At 40.0% G+C, this 27310-nt stretch overlaps 1 protein-coding gene across 2 annotated transcripts in view; it reads right to left on the bottom strand.

Annotated features, from left to right (window-relative positions):
- WDR64 (WD repeat domain 64) overlaps positions 1 to 27310 on the bottom strand; it is a 153082-nt gene that overhangs the window by 50305 nt on the left and 75467 nt on the right. For both annotated transcript variants that reach the window (XM_028111988.2, XM_088016848.1), the window contains exons 11-15: positions 22401 to 22527; positions 17620 to 17768; positions 15435 to 15558; positions 12004 to 12179; positions 3076 to 3249 (exon numbers count right to left, since the gene is read on the bottom strand). In XM_028111988.2, coding sequence (XP_027967789.2) covers positions 3076 to 3249; positions 12004 to 12179; positions 15435 to 15558; positions 17620 to 17768; positions 22401 to 22527 — 750 coding nt within the window. The remainder of the gene's footprint in view (positions 1 to 3075; positions 3250 to 12003; positions 12180 to 15434; positions 15559 to 17619; positions 17769 to 22400; positions 22528 to 27310) is intronic.

The following is a 27310-nucleotide window of genomic DNA, read 5'->3' as shown; positions in this document are numbered from 1 at the left end:
AATCTTGTCCCCTGTGTTTTAATAATCATCTCAATCTCAGTGCCCCAACAATCTAGTCAGTCCCCTCCCATAAGCTTCAGGGTTGTATATTTAATTACTTAGAAATTTTTTACAGGTATCTCAAAGTTAATATGTGTAACTTCTTGCCTCCTTCCAGCACGTTATTTCATTCTATTCTATAGCTCACTGGTAGCACCACGTCCCAGTCCATCCTTCAAGTTAGCGCCACGCTGTCCTTGATGCTCTCCTTTCTCTCAGGATCCTCTCTCTCAACTGCATGACATCCAGCCCTAATTAGCAAAGCCCAAGGGCTGCTACTTTTGCCACCAGATATTGTTTGAAACCTCTCCTTCCGCCATCCTCACTGTCATGGCCTTATGTCCCTCAACTAAAACAGTGGATCACTGCCTGAACCTTCTGCCTGCAATCTTGTCCCATTCAAAACTGTCATCGAGGGGCGCCCGGGTGGCTCAGTCGTTAAGCGTCTGCCTTCGGCTCGGGTCATGGTCCCGGGGTCCTGGGATCGAGCCCCGCATCGCGCTCCCTGCTCCGCGGGAAGCCTGCTTCTCCCTCTCCCACTCCCCCTGCTAGTTATTTCCTCTCTCGCTGTCAAATAAATAAATAAAATCTTAAAAAACAAAAACAAAACCTGTCATGGAAGCAGCATCATAGATGCTACCCACAACACCAATCGGATTATGCCATTTCTCATCCGAAGCCCTCACTGGTTTTCCGTCTCTTATACGAGATTCAAGGGCCTTAACACTGAGCGCGATCTGGCTCCTAGCTATCTGTCCATCTCCATCTTCCTCACGCCCTGTCTTCCTTCAGCCACACTCATCTTTGTGACATTTTTCACTTTATCTCCTTCACTTGGCATTCACTTTGTCTTCTGGAGTCCCCCCAGAAACTTCCTATCTGGGCCGAGCTAAGTCTTGGTAATTCTTTCCGACCTAATCAGCAACTATTTTTAGGACCCTCGTCTGGCCTAACCCTCCAAGCTCTCTGCTGGGTTGCCATCGTGCAGTAGATGAGGTGTGCAGGTACCACACCTCAGTAATCTTCGCATTCCCGGGGCTAAGAACAATGCATGCTGCATAGCAGGTATTCAACAAACAGTGCTTCCTAAATGGAAGAGTTTTAGAGAAACAGAATTTCCATGCACAACCCAATTTGTTGCCCCAAGTGACTTTTGCAGACTTTCCATCTATAGAATAACTTTAAAATATGTTGCAAAAAGGAAGTGCTATAAATGCTCATTATGATACATACAAAACATAAGGGCTCAAAATTCAAAGATAATATACATTTTTATTATAATCCTAAAAGGCACTTTCATTTATTACTTCAATAATTTATTACAGCAGTTCTTCCTTTTTTTTTTTCCAAAGCAAGCGTTTTTCATTACCCATATAATAACTTGCCAAATCCATCGGATCTGGCTCACTGTGCATTAATCATCGTCCTGTTTTTATTAGCTCCTAACAAGGAACATTGAACCAAACCCAGTGTTTCCAGTTGCGTGGCATTGGAAGAAATGGACTAGAATGACTGTTTAAGGAGATGCATTCTGTTCTTTCAGCTTTGGCACACATTATGTGATGATGTTATCATGATCTAGTCTCTGTATATTTTGATTTCAAATCCTTTAGCAAACAATGAAACCTACTTACGATTTAAACTAACTATGAATGGACTTGGAATTGCAGTGCTAAACTAACATTTAAATTTGAGGGAATTACCATCTCTCCATACTGTGATAAAATAATAGTTTCCAGGGTCACCTGGGTGGCTCAGGAGGTTAAGCGACTGACTCTTGGTTTCGGCTCAGGTTATGATCTCAGGGTTGTGACATCAAGCCCCGTGTGGGCTCTGCGCTCAGTGGGGAATCTGCTTGAGATTCTTTCCCTCTGCCCCTCTCCTCACTCCTGCTCTCTCTCTCTCTCCCTCCCTCTCTCTAAAATAATATATAAATCTTTAAAAAAATAGTTTCCACATTCTTTGTAACAAGCTATACTACTCTCTCTTAAATTACATTTGTTTCACTAATGACAGGGATGAAAAACAAGACTTTTTAAAATTGCTTCCTCTATAATTTGTGGTTTCTTGCATTCTTTAGTTTCTGACCACTTATCTTTGTAAAAACTGAAAAGTAAGAATGGCTTGAGCTAATATTAGAGTAAGCAAATGAGGTGTATAAAGTCTCAAAAAAAAATCGATCGACCTAAATTTTTATGGGAACAAAGAGAACAGCTTCCTTATTTCTCTGTTCTTCAGCCTGAAACATGCCACACACTTTACCCCTCAGGTGTGAACACAAGCTCCAGCCATACTGAATAGATATAATCATCTCACAAAAAACCTTACAGATTTTAAATTAATTTATCTATTTTTTGAAAGAGAGACAACCAATCGTTTTGTGAATCCTGATGGAAGTATATGACAGCATCCATGGAGTCTTATTAAAATAAAACCAAAGCTCATGCAATGAAGCCAGGTTAGAGGAAATACACACAGAACTTAAATTACACCAGGAGGATGCAGTCAGCAAAATATAGAAAATGTAAAACTATGGCACCAACTCTCCAGTAAATTCAATAAATAAATAGCAAGGGAAGAAGAGAGAAATGGAAAGATATTTATAGATTAATAGAGATTTAAGACTCCACTAAATGCACAAATGGACCTTGTTTGGATCCTTGTAAACTATAAAAGAATATGAGGCAATCTAGGAAATTTGAACACTGTGTGATGATATTAAGGATTTCTTAAAAGTTATTTTAGAAAAAATCTTTAAAAATAATGGTGTCATGCCATTTTTATGAGTCATTATCATGTAGAGATACATACTGAAATACTTAGGGATGAAATGGCACAGCATCTGGGATTTGCTTCAAAATAATTCTTTTGTGGTGGTCATGGGAAGTGGTAGGATTAAAAAGGAGTAAGTTTGGCCATGCACACATAATTTCTGAAGCTGAGCGCTAGTACGTATAAGTTCAACACATTATTTTCTCTACTTCTGTATAATTTTCCCAAATAGAAAGGAAAAAGAAATCAAGAAATGAAACTTACATTAATGTGTTGAGAAAAGTTTTTCTCTACTAGCTCAACATCTGGGAAAGGAATACGCATGCTCCTGTGTTTAGGAGATGTCCTCAGATGCACAGTGTGATTCACGTCTTGTAGGAAAGGCATGACATTGGGCAGCTCCCATATCACCACAAGATAGGCCTCCTCTTCCTTACCCTTCAATAGAAATACAGTGAGCACATGAAAAAATTCAATTGGTTATTTTATTTTGAGCTGTTTTAAAGATACAGAGAGAAATAGAACATATAAAGATGTACTGACCACCTGGGTATCAAGGTGGTGGATACATCATTTTCAAATTATCATTATCATTATCAAATCTTAAGCCCCATCTAGCCCTCTTTAATAGAATTCCTGTTTCTTATTCCTTCCCAGAGACCATTATTAACCTGAATATGGTGTTAGTTATGAAAATCCTAATATTTCTACATAAACTTATACATGTATGCTACATATGCATATATCATATTGTTATACGGATATACATGTACATTGTACATATGTAACAATATTGCTTTCAGGCTTTTTTTAAGGAGGGGAGGGGCAGAGGAGAGGGAGAGAAAGAATCTCAAGCAGGTTCCATGCCCAGCACAGAGCCTGACACGGGGCTTGATTCCACAACCCTGAGATCATGACTTGAGTCAAAATCAACGTCAGACGCTTAACTGACTGAGCCACCCAGGCACCCTGATTTTAGGCTTTTTACCTTTTTATAAATGTTATCAAACTGTATGAATTCTTCTTTAACTTTCTTGTTCACTTAACATTAATATTTTGGAGATTTGTATAAATTATTACATGGAACTCTAGTTCATTTATTTTTAACTCCTTTATAGGATTATAAGAATTTATTGTACATAAATTTTATCCAGGCTTCTACTGCTAGGGTGTTTAGGTTGCTGCCAATTTTTCACTGCTTGTTTTTATGGACAGGTGCCATGGTTCCTACAGCATATGCCTGGAGTAGAATTATTAAATTGTAAGATATGCAATTATTGACTTGACTAGATGCTACCAGTGGTCCTTCAAAGTAGTGCTATCGTTTTTCACCCCCATGAGAATTAGATAAGAGTTTTCCTTTCTTCACATTCTTGCCAACACTTGGTTTAAATCGATTATTATTATTTTTTTTCTTACGATGGGTTTAAAATGGGGTATTAAAAAGTAAAATTTTAAATGTATTGATTATATTAGTCACATTTTCCTAATTTAGTGAGTTGAACATTTTTCATGTGTTTGTGAGCCATTTGGGTTTTCTTGCCTGTCCTTTGTCCATTTTCCTCTTGGGCTCTTTTTCTTCTGGATTTGTGGGATTTATTTAGCAATTCTGTTTCCTAATACTTTCTTGTTTACCTGGGACACAGTATGTTACCTCTTTCCACAGTGTGCGACTTATTTTTTCATTGTTTTTTAAAGGCATGTTTATTTTTATTGAATGTAATAAAGAGATCTTTGTGATATCTCATCTTGTGAATATGGTGTAGCTCTCCATATTTTCAGATTGTTGTTTATGTTCTTTAGGAAATTTTTCCACAAAATTTTTGCATATTTTTTTAAAGATTTTATTTATTTATTTGACAGAGAGAGAAGGAGAGCGAGAGAGGGAACACAAGCAGAGGGAGTGGGAGAGGGAGAAGCAGGCTTCCTGCTGAGCAGGGAGCCCAATGCGGGGCTCGATCCCAGGACCCTGAGATCATGACCTGAGCCGAAGGCAGACGCTTAACAACTGAGCCCCCTAGGCGCCCAATTTTTGCATATTTTTGTTAAATTTGTTTAGGCACCTTACATTTTTGTTTGCTCTTATAATGTGATCATTCTGTTTCTGATTGGTTATCATTGTTGAGATGTTCTTAATTTTTGAAGTTTTAACTTTTCTATGGGAATAAAAGTCAAAATTTTAAGGTTGGTGATTTTGCTAGTAAAGCACAGATCTTTTAGGTTGAGAGCAGCTGTGGTAAAGTGGAGAGAATATTGGTCTAGACATGAAGACAACACATTTCCAGTCTCCGTTCTGGTGAGAGCCTGGGCAAAGTATCTCTCTTCCTTTGGGCCATATTTTCCTTGTTTGTAAAGTGAGGACTTCAGTGAGTGGATGGATAAAAGTTCTTTCATTTTTCAAAAACATTATGTTTCTAGGTGATCTAAGGTCTCTGTTATCTCATATCTATGTTGATTTAAAAGTACTGGCCAGTGGTTCTCCTACCTGCTAGGTGGGTCTTTGGTTAGAGTTTGTGCCACTTTGGGAGCAGAAGGCAGTTCAGCAATGTCCAGGAAGTGGGGTCAGACATTGACATGTTGAATAATAGCTTAGTTAAGTTCATGTGCCTCCCTGATGGACACAGTGGCTCTCAATATTTCTGAATCCATGGAGCAGTAAAATTAAAAAAAAACAAAAACAAAACACACTTTGGAATATTGACTTAGAGTTACTAACATTTAATTTCACCAAGAGAGGACATGGGGGAGAAGGGGACTGGAAACTCTGCTATCATTATTTTATGAAAAGCAAGGCTATAGTTTAATACCAACAAGCAGGAAAGATACAACCTTTAAATATAAAAAGTAAAATTAGCCTTATGAAAAATTGCCCTATTTTTTTCATTTCACACCTAAGTGGTAAAACTTTTTATCCCAGGTTGGTATTGGCAGATAGGCCTTCAGAATTTCGTGCTCCCAGAAAATAGCAGTTCACACGATTCTATGAACATGTATTACATTAATCGCCTCGTAGAGGGAGATCTTATGCCTGGAGGGACTCACAAAGAGGGCTGCAGGACTAAACATATAAAGTTACATGGATGGAAGGACAGATAAAAGGACGTAAGTGGGTCCTCAGTATTTGAAGTGTTAAGTATCTTTTCCGCAACTGTTTCTTTTTCTAATTCAGGAACCCATACTATTTGCATATTGGTTCTTCTGACTCTAACCTCTCAATTTCTTATACAGTGAGTGAACTATTTTTGGGTCAATTACTCGAAATCTCTGAACTCTCACACCACTCTGTTCATGATGTTATAACAGTAATATCTCACCAGTCTATGTTTTTTTTTAAAGATTTTATTTATTTTAGAGAGAGAGAATGTGTGCTCACAATGGGGGAGGGGCAGAGAGAATCTCAAGCAGACTCCCTGCTGAATGCAGAGCCCATTGTGGGGCTTGATCTCATCACCCCAAGATCATGACCTGAGCTGAAATCATGAGGCCAATGCTCAACTGACTGAGCCCCAGCACCCCGATCTATGGTTTTTATCAACGAGGGTTTGGGGGCAAATTTATCCCAGATTTATAAAAATTTTTTATACAAGCAAGATGTAATTCTGTCTCCTTAAAACAGATTGTGAAACGATTATTATTTCCTTCTTTTGTGGTCAGGATGTCGCATTGACAGGCCAGTCAGTTCATAATCTGCCTTCCCATGACATGGCCAGAAGGCCAGGCCTGAAGAAGCTCATACAGTGATGTTTGTGACAGGACCAGGCAGTGACCCAAGCATGTTTTTGAGACTTGGGAAAATAAAACCAAGAATGTAAGTGCAAGAGAGACGTTACAGCTCAAGCCATTAAGGACTGGTCTGAAGACATTAAGAAGAAATACAAAAATCATATGGGGGCTTCCCCTTAGCTCATTACACATTAGCAGAGTTCCCTGAGTAATAGAATATGACTACCGAAGCAGTTTTTGCTTATTTGTTTCTTTGATGCAGCTGAGAGTCCGAGAAGATAGAGGCTTGGTACATCTTTCCTGCACTCCACTCCCAGCTCTGACTCCAGGAACAGTCTCTGGAGGCAAGCAGAGGATGAGGGTTGGAGTTTGGGGAAAGAAAGTTATTATGGCATTGTCACCCTTTGGGCTGAACAAAAGCCTGGGGACCAGGGTGGGAGAGAGTCCAAGGGTAAGAGTTGAACATGGTGATTATTCCACAAATATGCTCAAATTCCCAGGAGGAGGTGGGTCCAGGGGGCAATGTGAAGTATGGCATATACCTAGTGTGCCTCAAGGAGTTGAGGACTAGCTGAACAGCTGGCCTGAGCCTTCCGTACTTCTGAAATTGGGAGAGAGAATGGGAAGCAAGAAGGCTTCCCACTATGGTCTCCACCGGGAAGTGCTGTGGGGACTCTGAACAACCACCCCTCAGGAACAGCACGACTGCACACCTCACCCTCTCAGGATTGCCACCTCTTGTGCTTTTCTAGAAGCCAAATCCTAATGAGCAGAAAAAGAAACGAAGCTAAGAGGGGCTAGTATCCAGAGAGAATAACTACAGACAAAACATGCAGAACAGATTCCTGACTTAGACTGCTGGAAGTGTGTTAACTTGAGCGAAACTGAAGAGTTCTCAAGGAAGTTCAAAACAGAAACAAAACAACAACAAAACATGGCCTTCGAATGTAAGAATTTGGTTGGTGAACTGAAAGAGAATTAATTTCTCTTTGAGACTTGAACTAATAGCTTAGAAATAGAGAAAAATATTTCAAAACAGTCAGCATGACTAAAAAGAAAAAGAAAACATAAAGAAAAATATAAGAAATTGAGAGGATAGAGTCAGAAGACCCAATATGCAAATACTATGGGTTCCTGAATTAGAAAAAGAAACAGATGCAGAAAAGATACTTAGTAAACAAATAATAATACAAAAACATTTCCTAAGCTGGAAGAAATATCTAGGACTGCAGATTTGAAAGTCTCCTGTGGAATTGATGAGAAAACATACGCATTTAGGCAAAGCCCTTAAACCTCTGGGACAAAGATAACATCTAAGTTTGCAGAGAAAATGCATAAGTTATAGAGGAAAAATAATCAGACCAGCATTGGACTGCTCACTGGCAACATCGTTCCTTCAAGACTGTGAAGTGACATACTGACTTCTGAATCAAGTCCCATAACTCAAGAATTCCAAAGTATTCACTGAGAGTTGGTACCAATTTATACTAATGTTCGCTGCATATGAACCCTCCTATTGGTACACAGCCTTGCTGAAACTTAGTATTATCAGATTTACTTTTTTAAACTAATCTATTGAGTGTATTATATCTACTGTAATTCCAATTTGAATTTCTCTGGTTACTAATGAGGTTTAGCAATGTTGTATATGTTTATTGGCTATTTGGGTTTGCTGTTTTATGAGGTTAGCCCAGTTGGTTATTATGTGTTGCAAATCTCTTCTTTAACTCTTGTCTTTTAACTCTAATTATGATGACTTCTGATGAAGAAAAGTTATTAGTTTAATGTAACCAGATATATCCTTTTTTTAAATAGTGATTTTTGAGTTTTATTTAAGATATCTTTTTCTCCTGAGTTCATAAAGACAATTCCTATATTGACTGCTAAACCCTGTATTGTTTTGTCTTTCCATTAATATTTTGAAGTCATTAATCCACAAGGAATAGTCTTAGATAGGAGAAAAAATTATGTTTTTTTTTCCATATGGATGTCTAGCTGCTCCAAAACCTTTTATTGAAAAATATATTCTTGCCACACAAATCTGCTATGCCACTTCTGTTGTATATGGGCCTGTTTTTGCTCTATTTACTTATCTCTGAGCCCAAACCTTCTTGTCTAGTTTTCTTGTGCACTTAATTATCCTGACTGGTCTGAGGGAATGTGTCTTTCTACAGAATGGATTTGTACTTGTTTCTGCCAGGTGCCTGCCAAAACTACCAGTTTTAAATCAAGTTCATAGCTGAGATTTCTTTTTTTTTAAAGATTTTATTTATTTATTTGAGAATGAGAGACAGAGAGCACGAGAGGGAAGAGGGTCAGAGGGAGAAGCAGACCCCCCGCTGAGCAGGGAGCCCGATGTGGGACTCTATCCCAGGACCCTGGCATCATGACCTGAGCCGAAGGCAGTCGCTTAACCAACTGAGCCACCCAGGCGCCCCATAGCTGAGATTTCCTTGACCCCTAAGCATTGCCAATCTAGCCTGCAAATGCATATGAGATACTTGAGGCCACAGTTCTGAGGGACAGGGTTTTGTCTCATCTTGTTTTATTTTCCTACTCTTCTCCCTTCTTCCCTGCTTGGCTCTGTGTGAGGGCAGCTTTTCCTGCCTTGCTCTTGGGAGGCTGGTTTCTTTCTTTCTGGTTTACCTTTATGCTGATAGTGTAACTTTTGGGGCCCAGCATATTATGGACATCGTATCAAATTCTTTGCCTTAGGCAGGCCCTGGGCCTTGACTTTTTTGTCCCTCACTCCAGGTAAGTCTCCAAAATTGAACCCTCATTTGCTTTGGAAAATGCCCTTGGGACAAAAAATAGAAAGGGTGTTTTAGTTCTTCATTTACCTTTCTCATTCTCCACTTTCACTTAATTTTTGGTCTGCTATTTACTTACTAATATTGTCAGCTCTTTAATGCTAGTTGAGAGATTCAGTAAATATTTTATTCAGAACTTTTCATTGTTTTCAGTGGAGGGTGGGTCTGAATAATCAAGTTCCTAAATACCTTATTTTCCACAGAATCTTGGGACTTGGAAGAACATCTAGCACATATGGAGCAAAGTGTTTCTTGAAATGTGTTGAACTTCACTGGAAATCAGTGGAAAATGAAATCTTCCCTAGCTCCTTTTTGGCTAGGCCCTGCCCACTACAGTAAATTCATGTAGCATTTTGTGCAAGTGTTTGTAACACTTGTACTGGGTAGATCAATATCAATCCTTCATATTTCTTCATACACCCATAAACTGTAAGTTCCATGATGAAAGGGAAGATATCTTTCTGGTCCATGAGACACACCTACCAAATGCTCATTAAAAAAAAAAATGAATGAGGGGCGCCTGTGTGGCTCAGTTGGTTAGGCGACTGCCTTCGGCTCAGGTCATGATCCTGGAGTCCGGGGATCGAGTCCCGCATGGGGGTCCCTGCTCAGCGGGGAGTCTTCTTCTCCCTCTGACCCTCTTCCCTCTCATGCTCTCTATCTCTCATTCTCTCTCTCTCAAATAAATAAATAAAATCTTTAAAAAAAATGAATGAGTGAAAGTACATTCATTGAACAACATGCAGGTTAGGAGTGAGTGATGAGCCTTACTCAGTTGAAAATCCACATAAAACTTTTGACTCCCATAAAACTTAACTATTAATATCCTACTGTTGACTGGAAGCCTTACTGATTACATAAATAGATGATTAACACATATTTTGTATGTTATATGTATTATAAGCTGTATTCTTACAATAAAGTAGGCCAGAGAAAAGAAAATGTTTTGAGAAAATCATAAGGAAGAGAAAATACATTTATAGGACTATACTGTATAGTATAGTACTGTAATGTACTGTAAAAAATCTGCATGTAAGTGGACCCACAACAGTTCAAACCCAGGTTGTTCAAGCCATTCTAGAAAATAAGTATGTAAATCAAACCATATCTTATTTTTAATAGGCAAATAACACTAAGTAATAGTAATAAGGCATTAACCATAAATAATAAGCGTGCTTTTGACATTATGCTTATTATAAAGTTCTTCCCTCCAACATTAATAAAAATTCCCTAAAATTTCCCAAACATTGGGGCACCTGGGTGACTCAGTCAAGTTAAGCATCTGCCTTTGGCTCAGATCATGATCTCAGGGTCCTGGGATCGAGCCCCACGTTGGGCTCCCTGCTCAGCAGGAAGCCTGCTTCTCCCTCTCCCTCTGTGCTCTCTCTCTCTCTCTCTAGCTTGCTCTCTCTCAAATAAATAAAATATTTTAACCCCCCCCAAACCTTCCCAAACATTTACTATTGTATACTTTATAAAAGGTTTCCTATATTTCTTCATTTTCTCAATCCTTGATGAACACCTGCTCAGGGCACAGCAAGAATACAAGTACAAATAAGAGAGATTTTCAATCTTCATCAAGCTCAGTCTATGGATTTTGGCGACATGGAGAACCAGAATAATCAAAGTGACAAATGCTGCAGTAAAACCAAAACCAATTTTGATGTGGGAACAGCACCAGGCTGGTTTTTTGCAATCCTTAAAAAAGGAGTGTTTGTTATTGACATTGTCTGTTAGGAAAAGCATACTGATGGTCAACCGCACTACCTTAAAGAAGGGAAATCAATCCATTGTTGTGTTGTAGAGTGTATTACTAAGAAATTCCTTCCTATGCTGCTATTTGAATTGCTCAGACAACATGGGAAGAATATATTGAATCAGGGATGTTTTTCACTCCTTTTATCCAGCAGTAGGGCCATCAGTCACCTTAATAATGCTGACATTTCATGATTGCTAAACTAATTTAAGATTTTTTTTTCTGATCTTAGCTTTCAGAAGGGGAAAATAAAGTCAAAGAGTCCTTGAGTTCTAGGCAGAGAGAGATCCACTCAGTAACCAGGATAAATGATCTAGCCTTCATTTTAAATATGGAGTAGGCATTAGCATTCTTCGGTGGTAATAGACTCACAGAAAAAAATAAATTAGCCTACCTCAATCCTCCCGAAATGGCCCTGAGCAGATTGCATCATTAACCTTAAAGTAAACAAAGCAATTTTGGTGACAAACTGAAAAAGTGACTTGAGCGTCTCTGAATGCATTATGGGTTCTCAGGACAGAGAGGAATCACTGCTCCCTTTTAAAGAGCCTGCTGGGGAGCAGCTCTGCTAGTGAATTATCCCCAGATGAGGGTATAAACAATGCCAGAGATGGCAGCTGTGGGTAAGTTTCACCTTGCTGATACCTGCTCCAGAGGTTCCTGACTAATCCTTCAGCAAACCCTGGGTGGGTGAGATGCTGTCCCTGAGTAGCCATTCTTTTTGCTCTTGGCTTGGACCTGGGCAAGGATGCTCTGAATTAAGAGCCTCCTAGGAAGACTGGTGTAGAAATGCTATTCTCAGCTGACTGGCAGGAGAAGAGTGAAATGGGGCTCATCCAATAACTCTGCCGATTTTCCAAAGAAGAGCACGTAGAGTACAAATATAAAACTGGGATGGCACACCTGGACCATTTTGATCTTCCCATTGCGCTCCAAGGTGAGGACCAAATGCTGGTGTTTCTCCTGGGCTTTCAGGAAAATCAGGCGCCGAAGCCAAGGTTCTTCCTCCTTCCAGTCTTTCCCTTCCGGCAACACTTTCATCTCCTGCCCACTGCCGAAATCCCAGATTTTAATTGTTCCTAAGCACACAGGAAAAAGACTATGTAGATACAAATAACTTATAGAAAGCTTGGCTCTTATCTCAGACAAAATTGATCTAATTGAAAGCGTTCTGCCAACAATTTATCCTATATTTATTTTTTCTCTTTAAATTTTTTTATTGTTATGTTAATCACCATACATTACACCATTAGTTTTTGATGTAGTGTTCCATGATTCATTGTTTGTGCATAACACCCAGTGCTCCACGCAGAATGTGCCCTCTTATAATACCCATCACCAAGCTAACCCATCCCCCCACCCCCCTCCCCTCTAGAACCCTCAGTTTGTTTTTCAGAGTCCATCGTCTCTCATGGTTCGTCTCCTGCTCCAGTTTCCATCCATTCATTCTTCCCCTCCTGCTATCTTCTTTTTTTTTCTTAACATATATTGCATTATTTGTTTCAGAGGTACAGATCTGTGATTCAACAGTCTTGCACAATTCACAGCGCTCACCATAACACATACCCTCCCCAGTGTCTATCACCCAGCCACCCCACCCCTCCCACCCCACCCCCACTCCAGCAACCCTCAGTTTGTTTCCTGAGATTAAGAATTCCTCGTATCAGTGAGGTCATATGATACATGTCTTTCTCTGATTGACTTATTTCACTCAGCATAACACCCTCCAGTTCCATCCACGTCGTTGCAAATGGCAAGATCTCATTCCTTTTGATGGCTGCATAATATTCCATTGTGTATATATACCACCTCTTCTTTATCCATTCATCTGTCGATGGGCATCTTGGCTCCTTCCACGGTTTGGCTATTGTGGATATTGATGCTATAAACATCAGGGTGCATGTACCCCTTCAGATCCCTACATTTATATCTTTGTGGTAAATACCCAGTAGTGCAATTGTTGGGTCGTGTGGTAGCTCTATTTTCAACTTTTTGAGGAACATCCATACTGTTTTCCAGAGTGGTTGTCCCAGCTTTCATTCCCACCAACAGTCCTATATTTATTTTCTACTAAGACTGACGAGCGACTCTCAGCCTTGCTGTGCACAAAATACATTTCTGTATGCCTTTGTTTGTCACAGGCTGATAAAAATTAATAGGACTAGGCAAGGTCTTGAAATCTGTGACAGTTTTCTTGAAACACTCAGACTCTTCTAGCTGACCTTTCTGGCTGAAGTGGATCTTTTCTGCCCTAATTCTCCCAAACCCTCCAGTTTGCTAAATACTCCCCAATATTTTTCCATTCATTTAGTATCATGCCACAATTGTCATTCATAGTAAAAGATCAATCCAATGACATCACATTTCTTAAGGTGCTGACGTGTTTGAAGACTTTTGCTCTTATTGGGTAATAAAACATTTAAGAGAATTCCAGCAGGGAGGAATCTATCAAGCTTTGAGTTGTTTTATCGGTTACATGGGAAGGAAATGCAACAAAGGTGTTAAGTTTCTTCTTACATTTGAAACCATACTTTCTTTACAGTTAACTTGGGCCATTTGATTTAAGGGAGCTTGATCAAGGGGCCAGGAGGTGTGATAAACAGTGTGGTTGTTGAATGGCTATTTCTAGATCATCACCCTGTGTAGGAATTCTCTTCACATGGGCATTTCTAGTGGTTTAGTATCTAGTGGACTGCTCCTCACAGCACTTTCTTCCCTTTGCTTGACCCTAATCCCACCCCCTCCCCCACTTCACATCCCCTAGCTCTATTCCTGTTGGACATCCATTATGTTCTCACTGTGTTGTTTTTATTTCCTTCTGCCAGGTTTTCTCTTTCAGCAATACTCACAACTCCTTCCATTTGTTTGTTCACAACATCATTAAACATTAACTAAATTTTCCCTATATACTCAGCACTATGCAAGGAGCTGCGAATGCAAAGTGAACAGGCTTGGTTCCTGCCCTCAAGGACTTTATGGTTGTGGAGGAACATAGTCATACAAACAATGAAAAGAAGGAATGCTCTCATTCAGTCCTGGATATGTGGACCACAGTGTCACAGCCCAGATTTCCTGCTACCTTGGGACTTTGGCAGCCAAATTTAATGGGGCAGAGGGTAGGGAGAGGTTTTGCTTGGCAAGGTGGTGGGTGGGTGGGAATAAGGGGAACTGCTGGCTTGTGAGCAGAGCTGCTCTGAGAGTCAGAGAATCCTACTTTCCAGGGTGTCCTAGGATGTTGCAGCATCTTTGTCAGTGACCTCTGAGGAGAACAAACTGTCCATGTTTAAAGAAATTCTAGACCCTAGCACTAACAATGAAATGGACTTGCTTGCATGAAAACAATACTATCTTAGTCATCTGTATGAATTGCTGATGCTTATGCCTGATAACAGTTGTGTCCACTGCTCAGAATTTCTATTATAACTAACTTTCATATGTGTGTAGAGTGTGCTTATAGAGCAGTTAAGGCTGCTTTCTTAAGAATTGTCCCACATGCAGAGCAGTTGCATTTATTCACACCCCATCAACTCAGCATTCATGATTTCATTTCATGTGGACTGCTATCTGTCACATGGTGAACGATCAGACTTTCACATCAGGATGTTCACTCATCCCACCAACTGGCTTCCAAGCAAGAATTTCTTTAGTAAATATATCTCTAGAATAAATAAACTATGAGTAGTGCATACAAGTTGGTCATACTGTCTAGATAAAGTAGTTCTTTCGTGGGAGGTCAGAGCAAGGTGAGGCAGGCTGGAATGCTTAGTTCTAGAATGTTCTATGCAGTGTTCTATAGCATAAGGAGCAGCAAGCAACATAACACCACATGAGCTTGACATCCTCTCAAGTTTGACATGGCACATGTCCCCAAGGAGCTGAGACTCATAAACAAGTCCAATATAGAATTCTGAGTGTTGTATAACAGAGTTGGCTGGATTTTTGTCTGGTCCCCAAATCTACTGTCGGTAAAAATATTATCGGCAAGCACTAAATCTAAATGTCCATCTCTTAGCTGGTGGTACCCAAAAGTAAAAGGAGAAAAAGAGTCAGTGCAACACAAGTCCTGCCAAAGATAGAATGAGATACGCGTGAAAGACTTTTGCAAACATTAAAGCAATAATATAAATGTGATGTGAGGTACTGATACCAGGACTTTGATGCCCATTACAGAAGAGTCTGCTGATGTTCAGTCAGGCAGAGCAGTCTCTCTGGCATGCTGACACATTCCAGCCTGCTGCATGCTCTCTCTCTCTAGCCCACACAATGGATGAGTTCCTAGCACTAATTCTCAGGGCACTAAAGCAGGGAGGCCCTATTCTGGATATGAATCTGACCATTATATGCTCCTGTGGCAAAAAGAAATCCAGTTTCATCAATAGCTGCAGAAGTCAGTTCAACACTGAAACCATGAGGGTCTAAAATCTGGTATATTTGGAGGCCAGTCTCGAGTTCCCAAACCTGTAGGAAAGAACAAAAAAATCAAATCATCCATATACACTTCAGCTTTTACAAAAATTTTATAATATTCAAAACAGCCTGAAAATTGGTACTCTGCCCTTCTAAAATCTTTTCCAACATCCTGCCCTGAATGTTGGTTTGATCAAAGAACATTCTAACAGATGCAGGGCCGTCTAGTAGTTCTTGTGGGATCCTGGAGGGTGTCTGCTGTATACCCAGGCAGCCGAGACAGGCAGTGACTATTCCGGGCAGCCTTGGCTGTGGAGGAAGTAGCCAATTTTGCTACTGTGAGCACGAAACCAGCTTAGCAGCCAGATAGCGATGTAACCATTACAAGTACAGCAGACAAAAAAATCATACTGGATTTATTTCCTGTTGGCACTCATCCGAATCAGCCAGGAGTCACAGGACAGACTAAGAGAACCCTGAGGAAGGAGCTCATTGACCTTTCCAAGAAGTGTTCTGATTAGGGACACGTGCCTCACTCTTGGAGGAAGAGAGAGATTTCAGAGAAGGCTGTCTGTGTAATCAGGTGGGGTGTAATCAGAAAATCCAGAAACATGTCAAGACACCACATTCTTTCTCTTTGGAAACACAGTTGAAGCTCTAGACCTTCAGCCTTTCGGTCTAAATCTCTCCTTCTTCATGGATCTGCCATGTTCACATGTAAACTAGACTGTCAGTGAGTAATGAAACTGCACTGGCAGGACAGATGGTCGCCCTCAAGGTCTGTGGGGCAGAGGCAGCATGAGCAAAGGGCCAGAGATGGGAAGGCGCATTGTCCCTCCTGGGAGCTGAAGACAGCGTTGTAGCTCGAATCAAGGAGGGAGAGCAGGACCAGAGGGAACACGTGGAATCGTCTAGAGGCCAACCAAGGGCCACTGACTGATCTGAATGAGGCCCGTCTGGACTGAAAGCCCACATTCTCAACCTCTGAGTGCCCCCAGTACAGACGAGGTCCTTAAAGGAGAAGAGAAATGTGTGCCATGGCATGAACGGGTCTCAGAGTTCACCCGTGTTCTGGCCTGAAGTATGCTCCCTCTTCAACCAATCAATCAGGTACAAAAACTCACCTAGATGCATTTCTTGCCCCCTCCTCCCCTTACAGGGAAGCCATCTCCCCCCTAGAGGTCCATAGTTTGTGAAAACAGAGTAGGTTTTAGTTTAAGTTTTCCTCTTATTCTGTAGGCATAATCAGAAGTAGGTGATCAATAACTGAACTCCCGAGATTTTGGCCTGAGAAAATCTTCAGCAGATGAACATAGAAAGTCAGAGATTGAGAGGGGACTTAAAGGGTCTCCAGAGGATGCTCTCTACTGCTCCAGATGTCTCCTTTTGGAGAGCATGCGTGAAATGAAAGGATGGCCCTCTGAAGCAAACCCCGCCAGCCATCACTGCTAGATGATGCACTTAGGATGGCTGCGTACCCTGGCCTCTGGGGAGCATGGTAGTGTCAAGGCAGTGGAATGCAGAAGAATAGACCAACCTGGGTACACATCCCAGCTATGATGCTTACTATTTATGTGACCTGGGGCAAGTTGCTTGAACGCCATGGGTCCTAGTTTCCTCAACTTTAAAATGGAACCCTTTATCTGTCCACATGGAACTGGTGTGAAGATTAAATAAGATCATGGATTTAAGGCACTTGGCACATATCCCGCACCTATAGGGGTTATAGTAAACCTTATAAATTCCTCTCCCTTCCTTCTTACCATATCCTCTGCCCATGGCTAGGATTTAAAAATGTATTTTATGTATGTATGTATCTATCCATCCATCCATCCATCCTAGTACTCTTTCCTTGGTATATTTCCTTTAAAGTTCTTATTCTGATACTATAACTAGCTTCATTTATTTAATTGAGGATGCAGCTTAATAGCAAGCAGTCTGACCTGGCTGAAAATACTTGTTTTTCATGGGTTCATGAGTGCTTAAAAATAGCTCTACTGTCAAGTCTCATCACATGTGCCACTACATTTACTTAATCTCTCAAAGACTTACCTGTAAAAAGAGAACATTCTGCTTTGCCTTTTTCTTTCTGAAGAGCCAATATATACTCACCTTAATGATGGATTCAGAACAGATAGTAAGTACTTGGTGAAAATATCTGTTGTAAAGCATGACATTGATTTCTCGTTCATGAGTGTGAGGAATCTGTTTTGTATCTTGTACCATCCTGGTCAGAGGGTACATGTCCATGACACTAGATCCTGCAACAGAAGTAAGAATTTCACAAATACCCAACATTAGAAGTTTTGAATCACAAAGGACTTTACCCAGTCGGTTGTGTTTGGAAACAACCCATCGGTGAGATTAGTAATATCAATTCCTAGGATATCTAATGTGGTGAAGATATGCTTATTTTCTCTAAAACCCTTTTGACAAATAAAGAAAATGTTATTCAGCAAGAGAAAAGCATTCATTGATGGCGTCATTAATTTTCAAGTGCAAGCTATTTGGATTCATTGATATTCTCTTTTCAGTGATCCCTATTTTTCTGTTTTTTTTATAGTCTACATTTTTCCTTCTTGAGAGTGCCTGACCCATGCCTCTCCATCTGGTGTATAGTAATCACAGTGATGGGCAGCTTTCTGCTGAAGGTAAGCTTCCATTTAGTGATTGGAATTTATTGTTAGAGGGCCTTTTCCGACCAACAAATGATAAAGCACCCTGTAAACATGGTCTTATTAAATTTAATGAATGAGAACGGTTACAAGCCAGTGCTTGTAACATCAATATTAAATAAGATTAATTTCCAAATCAACTTGGGGAAGTAGTTGGAGAGCAGGTATACCTTATTTGCATTTTCCTAAGGGTGCTGGTTTGGTTTTACAGGGATACTACAAATGGCAAATGTGATTTAACTGTCAAAATCAACTACGTATTCTGTTTTGGTGTAATGTCTAGAAATATAAATAAGAATCTCAAAGCATTTCAAAGATCAAACAAAATGAACCTTCTCTTATTGTTGTGGAGATTAAATTACCAAAGGTCAACACTTTGTATTGAGTTTCTCATGACTTTCCAATCTCACCTGTTAGGAAAAATTGCTCCAGGATTTAACGAAGCCCTTTCCTAAGCTGCTTAAATTTTAGGATAAAATCTGTTCATGTGTAAAGAAGGACTTAAAATGTTCTTCTGGTAATATTTCTCAGTTCACCTCCTACACTATTGGTGGGAATGCAAACTGGTGCAGCCACTCTGGAAAACAGTATGGAGGTTCCCCAAAAAGTTGAAAATAGAGCCACCCTACAACCCAGCAATTGCACTACTGGATATTTACACCAAAGATATAAATGTAGTGATCTGAAGGGGTATGTGCACCCCAATGTTTAGAGCAGCAATGTCCATGATAGCCAAACTATGGAAAGAGCCAAGATGTCCATCAACAAATGAATGGATAAAGAAGATGTGGTATATATATATATATATATATATATATATATGTATATATATATATATATATATATATATATAATGGAATATTATGCAGCCATCAAAAAATGAAATCTTGTCATTTGCAATGATGTGGGTAGAACTAGAGGGTATTATGCTAAGCGAAATAAGTCAATCAGAGAAAGACAAGTATCATATGACCTCACAGATATGAGGAATTTGAGAAACGAGACAGAGAATCATAGGGGAAGGGAGGAAAAAATGAAACAAGATGAAACCAGAGAGGGAGACAAACCATAAGAGACTCTTAATCATAGGAAACAAACTGAGGGTTGCTGGAGTGGAGGGGGTGGAGGGATGGGGTGGCTGGGTGATGGACATTGGGGAGGGTATGTGCTATGGTGAGCACTGTGAATTGTGTTAAGACTGATGAATCACAGACCTGTACCTCTGAAACAAATAATACATTATATGTTAAAAAAAAAGAAGAAGATAGTAGGAAGGGAAAAATGAAAGGAGGGAATTGGAGGGGGAGACGAACCATTAGAGACTATGGACTCTGAGAAACAAACTGAGGGTTTTAGAGGGGAGGGGGTGGGGGATGGGTTAGCTCAGTGATGGGTATTAAGGAGGGCACGTATTGAATAGAGCACTGGGTATTATATGCGAGCAATGAATCATGGAACACTACATCAAAAACTAATGATGTAATGTATGATGACTAACATAACATAATAAAATTTAAAAAAATGTTTCTCTGTTCAAATATTCTAATATAGAAATATGACAGGAATATGGTAGCCAGATAGCCAACACTCGGAACTTCCTGGTAGATCCTTTAACATTATATTGTGACTAGCTTTATTCAGAACTGACACCAACAAAGCTAGATATGCTTGTGAACCAGTGGTAATCCTCTGTGTTTTCAGCGAATTATACTACTGCTGTGGAAACAATGAAGTTACAGAGAAAGAATGTGGTTTCAGAAGCCAGATGCTTTGGGATTGAAACCCAGCTCTACCTTTTAACCTGGTGGGTTTTTGTTGTTGTTGTTGTTTTATGAGAGAGAGAGAGAGCTCGAGCATGTGAGCAGGCGGTGGGGAAGTGGAGGGGTGGGGGGTGGGGAGGGGCAAAGGGAGAGAGAATTAAAGTAGACGCCGCACTGTGCACAGAGCTCGACCTGGGGCTTGATCTCACGACCCTGAGATCATGACTTGAGCCAAAATCAAAAGTTGGATGCTTAACCGACTGAGCCACCCAGGTGCCCCAAACCTGGTGTTTTCCTCCTAGTCAGTTGAACTGTTTAATATTTAGCGTGTCATTTATAAAATAGGATAAGTAATAATTCCTACCTCCTGTGGTGGTTGTGCAGGTCAAACGAAATAAAGTACATTAAAGCACTTTGTAAAAGAACTTTACAAAAAGGAGTTGTAATAGAGGAATAATACAAACAACAGTGACAGTAACAACAGTATATTCTACAAAACATTTCCAGAATGTGATGCTGCTGTCATCAGGGTTTAGAAGATTACTATGGTGGCTTCTTTGGAATCAAAGCATGAAGTAAAGTCTGGGAGATAAGCTTCATGTAATTCTGATGTCAAACTGATGGTTGCAGTCAATGTAAGCGATATACAGAGCTGTATATTTTTGTAAGCAAAGTACTATCAGAATTACACAAAATTGGGAAGCAATCTTGATTTTCCTCCTGCTCCTTTTCCTTCTTCTTCTTTTGCCTTGATACTTGAGTCCTTAGTTACTCTGGTGATAACTGGGTTGGAAATGCTGAACCCACTAATCAAACATGCAAGTGGGGGTATTAGGAGAAAATATACTTGCAGTTATTAGCATGTTATTTTTGGAGGAGCTAATATAGAAGAGGAGTGCTTACACTTAGAATTAAGTTCTGTTTTACAAGATGTAAAATCATCTTATCAAGCATGAAGTGCTAGTTCACTCCTAATCCAGAAAAAAAAAAAAAACAGAGTTAAAAATAATTATATTCTCCACCAGCCGAGATAGCACCAACTATTTCCCTGCCCTAATTAATCCCACAGGAACTCAGAACAGGTGGTCAGTGGGAAAATGCTTAGATAATGCATTCTGGGTTGGTGTCCCAGAAGGAAGAAGTGTTGTTAATGTTGTTCATTTTTCTTCTAAAGCCTGAAGGCATGCATGTGAACAGCATTTAACCTAAACGCCTAGCAGAATGTTTTGTGTCTTTAGGAAGCGTGTTTTTAAGAGGCAACAAGTAAAGGAGGCAACACATCTGTTGGCATCAGCACTACGGAACTGTCATTTAGGACACTATTCTCTCTCCACTTTATTGCGTAGACGCAAAGGCAGGTGGGAAGGTCAGCACCTTCTGTCTCAGTACCAGAATGCATGGGGCCAAATTGCCTCCCTGAAGAATGGGGGCATTGATGCTGGTGTAGTCACTCGAAGATGGTTCACATTCCAGCTCCCAAGAGTCAAAACGGAGCTGGCTTTGCCTTTTATGCAGCAACACATCACATGCCACTTCCTGCTTTACCCAAGGCTATCTTTCTAGGCTCAAGAACTTAGAGCACTGACCTGTTTTTTCAAGGAAGTGCAGTTACATATTTTATCGACCTGGCCATGGAAAGACAGGAAGGAATGGAACTGAATTAAATATCTACTCTGATGAATCACAGTTAACACCTTCCCCTTCTATTTTTGTTTTTCTTCTAGTTAGTGCTCAAGTGCTAGTTAAAAAAAGGCTAAAAGTCCACTCTGGAAAACAGTATGGAGGGTCCTCAAGACGTTAAAAATAGAGCTACCCTATGACCCAGCAATTTCACTACTAGGTATTTACCCTAGAGATACAGATGTAATGAAAAGAAGGGACACATGCACCCCAATGTTCACAGCAGCAATGTCCACAATAGCCAAACTGTGGAAGGAGCCGAGATGCCCTTCAACAGACGAATGGAAAAAGATGTGGTTTATATATACAATGGAATATTACTCAGCCATCAGAAAGGATGAATACCCACCATTTGCATCGACATGGTTGGAACTGGAGGAGATTATGCTAAGTGAAGTAAGTCAGGCAGAGAAAGTCAATTATCATATGGCTTCACTCATATGTGGAACATAAGGAACAGCACAGAGGACCACAGGGGAAGGGAGGGAAAACTGAATGGGAAAAAATCAGAGAGGGAGACACACCATGACAGAGTCTGGACTCTGGGAAACAAACTGAGGGTTACAGAATGGAGGGGGTGGGGGATGATGTAGCCGGGTGATGGGTATTAAGGAGGGCACATGTTGGGATGAGCACTGGGTGTTATACGCAACTAATGAGTTGTTGAACACTACATCAAAAATAAATGATTTACTGTATGTTGGCTAATTGAACATAATAAGAAAAAGGCTAAAAGTTAAGATATGAGTTTTGTCTGCCATTACTTGGGTACACTTACCTGTAATAAGCATGCCATGATTGGAATCGTAAACCATAGAATAAATCTGCATGTCTCCTGGTCCTCCATGGCTGTCATGGAAGACTTGTAATAGTGAAAGAGTCTGTATATCCCACACCCTGAAAACCTGGGAGAAAAAGGGACACAGTTCACCACTTTTACATCTTGCATTCCCCACTCAAAGTTATTTAGGTGAAGCATTTTCAAAGTCCACGGTATGCTCTTAACAACTTGCGGCAAGTAGGATTTATGTGATGAGCACACATTTGCTAAACTCTGATTTGGTCTTGGTTCAATTATTGTTTGTTAAATATCAAAGAAAAATAGCAGCAGTGATTACAGATTTGCTTAAAGGAACTGGATTTTTCTATCACTACAGAGAAATACAGTATTTATTATTCTTTAAGAATTTGGAGGACTGATCATGACTTAGAGTTCAAATGAAGCCACATTTCTCTCTACACTATGGATTGGAAATTAGAGAGAAGACATGTTTTAAGTGGAGGGTTTCAGATTGTTCTTTTATGACTTAAGAAGATAAAACATCGGGGGAACTGGGTGGCTCAACTGGTTGAGCACCCGACTCTTGATTTCGGCTCAGGTCATGATCTCAAGGTTGTGAGATCAAGCCCTGCATCAGGCTCTGTGCTCAGCGTGGAGCCTGCTTGAGATTCTCTCTCTCCCTCTCCCTCTGCCCCTCCCCCCAATTGTGTTCTTTCTATAAATAAAATAAATAAATAAATAATCTTTTTTAAAAAATAAAAAGATGGAGCATCTTACTAAATGAGGTTTCTAAGAGCTTCCCCCTCCTCTTGCCCAGGGATGTAAGAATTACAGAAAGCAGTTTTTAGGGATGGGTTAGCTATGGTAAGAGTGTGGGGAACTAGGTTATTTAAGCTCTCCTTTGAAAAAGGAAAGAACTATGTAATTACTTAAATAGAGCTTGGGTTATTACAAGAGAATAGAAAGAACAATAAAGTACAAATTCAGCAGAAGTAGGTCAAGTATACTCTTTGCCACTTGAAATAACTGGTCCATTTTAGTCTTCTTCATTATTCTGTTTTTGTAAGCAAGTTGTAGTGTGATTGAATTTCAGAAAGAAGTGTGATTTGATCAAGGTGACGTTTTCTAGCATGCATCCTTAAATAATATTTTCACTTTGTAATTGTCATTATTAGCCTATTAAATTGGAATATTTTTTGAGTAATTGAGTGATCACTGTAGAACTAGATATAAAACTTTAAGTAGTTTTGTTAACAGGGAGATCCTGACTTCTTGAGACACTTGTAATTGAGTTCAAAACCTCACTGTTGCAAAAGCAGTTTGATTCTTATATGTAGGAGCATAAACATGTCTAAGTCATGTGATTTAGGGAACACTGGTAAGGAGTTTGGCCTCAAATGCAGATCCTCGGTAGGCTAGTATTACTCAGAACCTGTACAGTTGGAAGTTACTTCCTTTGTTCTAGTAAAAATGCAAATTTGGGGTAGTAGCTAAAATATTGAACCTTATCAGTCTTTTGTATCACAGGGTAAGCAAGTATAACGGACTATTTATGAATTTACGTTCAGAATCCAGAATGAGAGACAAGCAGGAGAAGAACCTGAAAGTAGAATCAAGGAGTGCCAAAGAAATTTATCTCTATTCAAATTGTTTCTGACTGTATTGCTTTGGCTGAGATGCATTCAGGGTTGGCAGGCTTTTTGTATATGTATATGCTCTGAATTGTGGTTGCTGGAAAGAATGAGGGATGGGACAGAAGAGGATTTGAGTTTCAGTTCTAGCACAACCCTTAAATTCCTGGAACCTCAGATTTCTTGTTTCTGGAGCAGACATACATACAATACCAGCACTCTGTTCTTCACTGAATTGATGCGAGCAGGTTTTTAAAATCTGTAATGTTTTCTGTAGAGTAGTACTATTTTCTTTTTTCCTATTTCTCTCTTCTTCAGTGTTTCGTGCTTTAGGTGTTTTGTGTGATTTTAGGGGTGACTGTTGGGCTGGCTGATCCTGCTGCCCCTGTCCTGGGGTCCCATGTATCATCTCTGTCATTGTCACACCAAACTGCTCCCCATTTCCAAAACCCTCCATCTCATTCTGGTCTCTGTGCATGCCACCTACCCTCCCTATCATCTACAATTTCCTTTCAACATCCCTCCCTGTACAGTTAACTGCTACTCTTTCCTCAAATCTGTCATAAGGAGAATTAAGGAGTCACCGTTCAATAGGTTTATGCCTTGATGTGCCATTTCTTCTCCAAACACAGAGAAATAGTAAAGAATATATAAAAAAGAGAAAGCAGAAAGAAACAGCAAGCCTTCAAAGCAAGACACATATCTCTATAGATCCAAGCAAGAGAGACGCATAACGTGAAGGAGGGGCTACATCAGAGGTGTGTGCCCAGGATCTGACTGGGCAAAGGCAGCTGGAGAGCCGCCCCAGGCAGATGGGACCAGAGGCACCTAGCGTTCTATGGAAGAGCCTGGAGTAGCTCTCTAGTTCAGAACAGTGAGACTGAGCAGCTATAGATTTGCTTTCATCTGGAGGCACAGTGTTTAGAAAGCTGTGAGACCAGTGAGTGAGGAGGACACTGCCTTTGACCAGGAACTAAACCAAGACCACTTCTGGCTCAGGAACTAGACCTATTTCTAGACTGTAGCCCAAGGCTCCAGGTGGGGGAAGGTTACAGATATGGAAGAGGAAACATAGAGACATGTGTGAAAGAAACTATAATTTTTAGAAAAACTTAGAGGAGGACATCTTTATGAACTTGAGTTGAAAAAGATTTCTTCAATAAGCACAAAAAGCATGAGCCATAAAAGATTGATACATTTAACTAAATTATAATTAAAAATCTCTGTTCAACCAAAGCCAGAATCACAAAGCCACAAAGGGTAGAAACAAGTCCAATGTTCATTGGTCAAGTTGGATACGTATGTAATGCATATTCAACAGAATCCTGTGCATCAGTTAAAATAAATGAACGAGAGTTATATGTAATAACGTGGATAAAACTCAAAAATATAGTGCTTGCGGGGGGAAGAAACTTCAGTAGGATTTATTCATAGAGAACATTGAAACATGCAAAATAAGACTATACAAATAGTCTTATACATACATACAAATGTATGTACATACATACAAAATAAGACTATACAAAATAAGACACCTATATATGCCCTAATGGTATAAAAACATAGTACTTGTTCCAAGTTGAAAAAATCCAAAAACTCATCTTTTTTTCTTTTTTAAAATTCTTTTATTTTTATTTTTTTAATTTAATTTTATTATGTTATGTTAGTCGCCATACAATACATCATTAGTTTTTGATGTAGTGATCCACAATTCATTGTTTTCATATAACACCCAGTGCTCTATGCAGAACATGCCCTCCTTAATACCCATCACTGGGCTAACCCATCCCCCCACCCTCCTCCCCTCTAAAACCCTCAATTTGTTTCTCAGAGCCCGTAGTCTCTTCCTTATGTTCCACAAATAAGTGAAACCATATGATAATTAACTTTATCTGCTTGACTTATTTCACTTAGCATAATCTCCTCCAGTCCCAATCATGTTAATGTAAAAGTTGGGTATTCATCCTTACTGATGGCTGAGTAATATTCCATTGTATATATGGATCACATCTTTATCCATTCATCTGTTGAAGGACATCTTGGCTCTTTCCATAGTTTGGCTATTGCGGACATTGCTGCTATGAACATTGAGGTGCATGTGGCCCTTCTTTTCACTACATCTGTGTCTTTGGGGTAAATACCCAGTAGGGCAAATGCTGGGTCATAGTGTAGCTCTATTTTTAATTCAAAAACTCATCTTCTTTGGACAACTTCCATTGGTCACCCTTCTAATTTAGATATCCTCCCTGTAGATGCCTATAATACCTGTCTACATGAATAGCAATTAGCAACTGTTATATGATGATTTGCTAAGGGGCCTTCTCTACTAAACTATAACTGGCTTGAGAGAGGAACCACATGCTATTTGTTTCCCCGGTGTCTTATGTGTTCTCTTGAGTTAGGATGGTTATTTAGCTGGGTTCAGGTCTGCTCGCTTGCTTATTCTCTGTCTTGGTCCAGGACCTTGTAGGAATTTACAAAGGTGCAGCACTGCATAGACAGTCAGAACTCGCACTGTAACTGGATAAATCAATTAATAAATGGGACAGCATCAGCAAACATAATTTACTGACTCTGTTTTTAGGTGGTCTTAATACGTTAGCTACTTTGGAGGAAAGAGGAGTAGGGATATTAATTAGGCTATGCTGATCCCAGTCCTCTTCCCTACTCATCTCCCTCAGGGGTTGACAGTGTTCCCGCGGTCTGTATTAGTGCTTCAAAGCCTGAGAGACAGAGCGGAGCCAGGTCAGGCCTGGCGGGGATTAGGAAAGGCCCAACGTTTCCGAGAGATGGAGTTGCTATAGAAAGAAAATCTGAGGGGCGCCTGGGTGGCTCAGTCATTAAGCGTCTGCCTTCGGCTCAGGTCATGATCCCAGGGTCCTGGGATCAAGCCCCACGTTGGGATCCCTGCTCTGCGGGAAGCCTGCTACTCCCTCTCCCACTCCCCCTGCTTGTGTTCCCTCTCTCGCTATCTCTCTCTCTGTCAAATAAATAAAAATAAAAATAAAAAAATCTGAGAGGACAAGTGGATTCCACTAAGGAAGCTTTGGCTGCACAATGGAGTGTTTGTAAATTATAAATTAAATATTACATATGTGTGTAACACTGAAATTACAAAAAATATTCACCTCCTAGGAGCAGAAAAATAATGATTTCCAAAAAAATTGAGAATGCAGGATTTAGGTGGAAAGATTGTTTTTTTTTTAACATTGGGAAAAATTGCAAGGCTGCAAGGCCTTGAGGGTAAAGTTACGAATCCCCAAATATCAAAGGCAA

The sequence above is a fragment of the Eumetopias jubatus genome, unplaced genomic scaffold (genome assembly GCF_037043125.1).
Source record: "Eumetopias jubatus isolate StellerSeaLion01/CBP00866 unplaced genomic scaffold, mEumJub1_p1.0 scaffold_12, whole genome shotgun sequence".
Classification (NCBI taxonomy): domain Eukaryota; kingdom Metazoa; phylum Chordata; class Mammalia; order Carnivora; family Otariidae; genus Eumetopias; species Eumetopias jubatus.
This window is presented reverse-complemented; position numbering and strand designations above follow the sequence as displayed.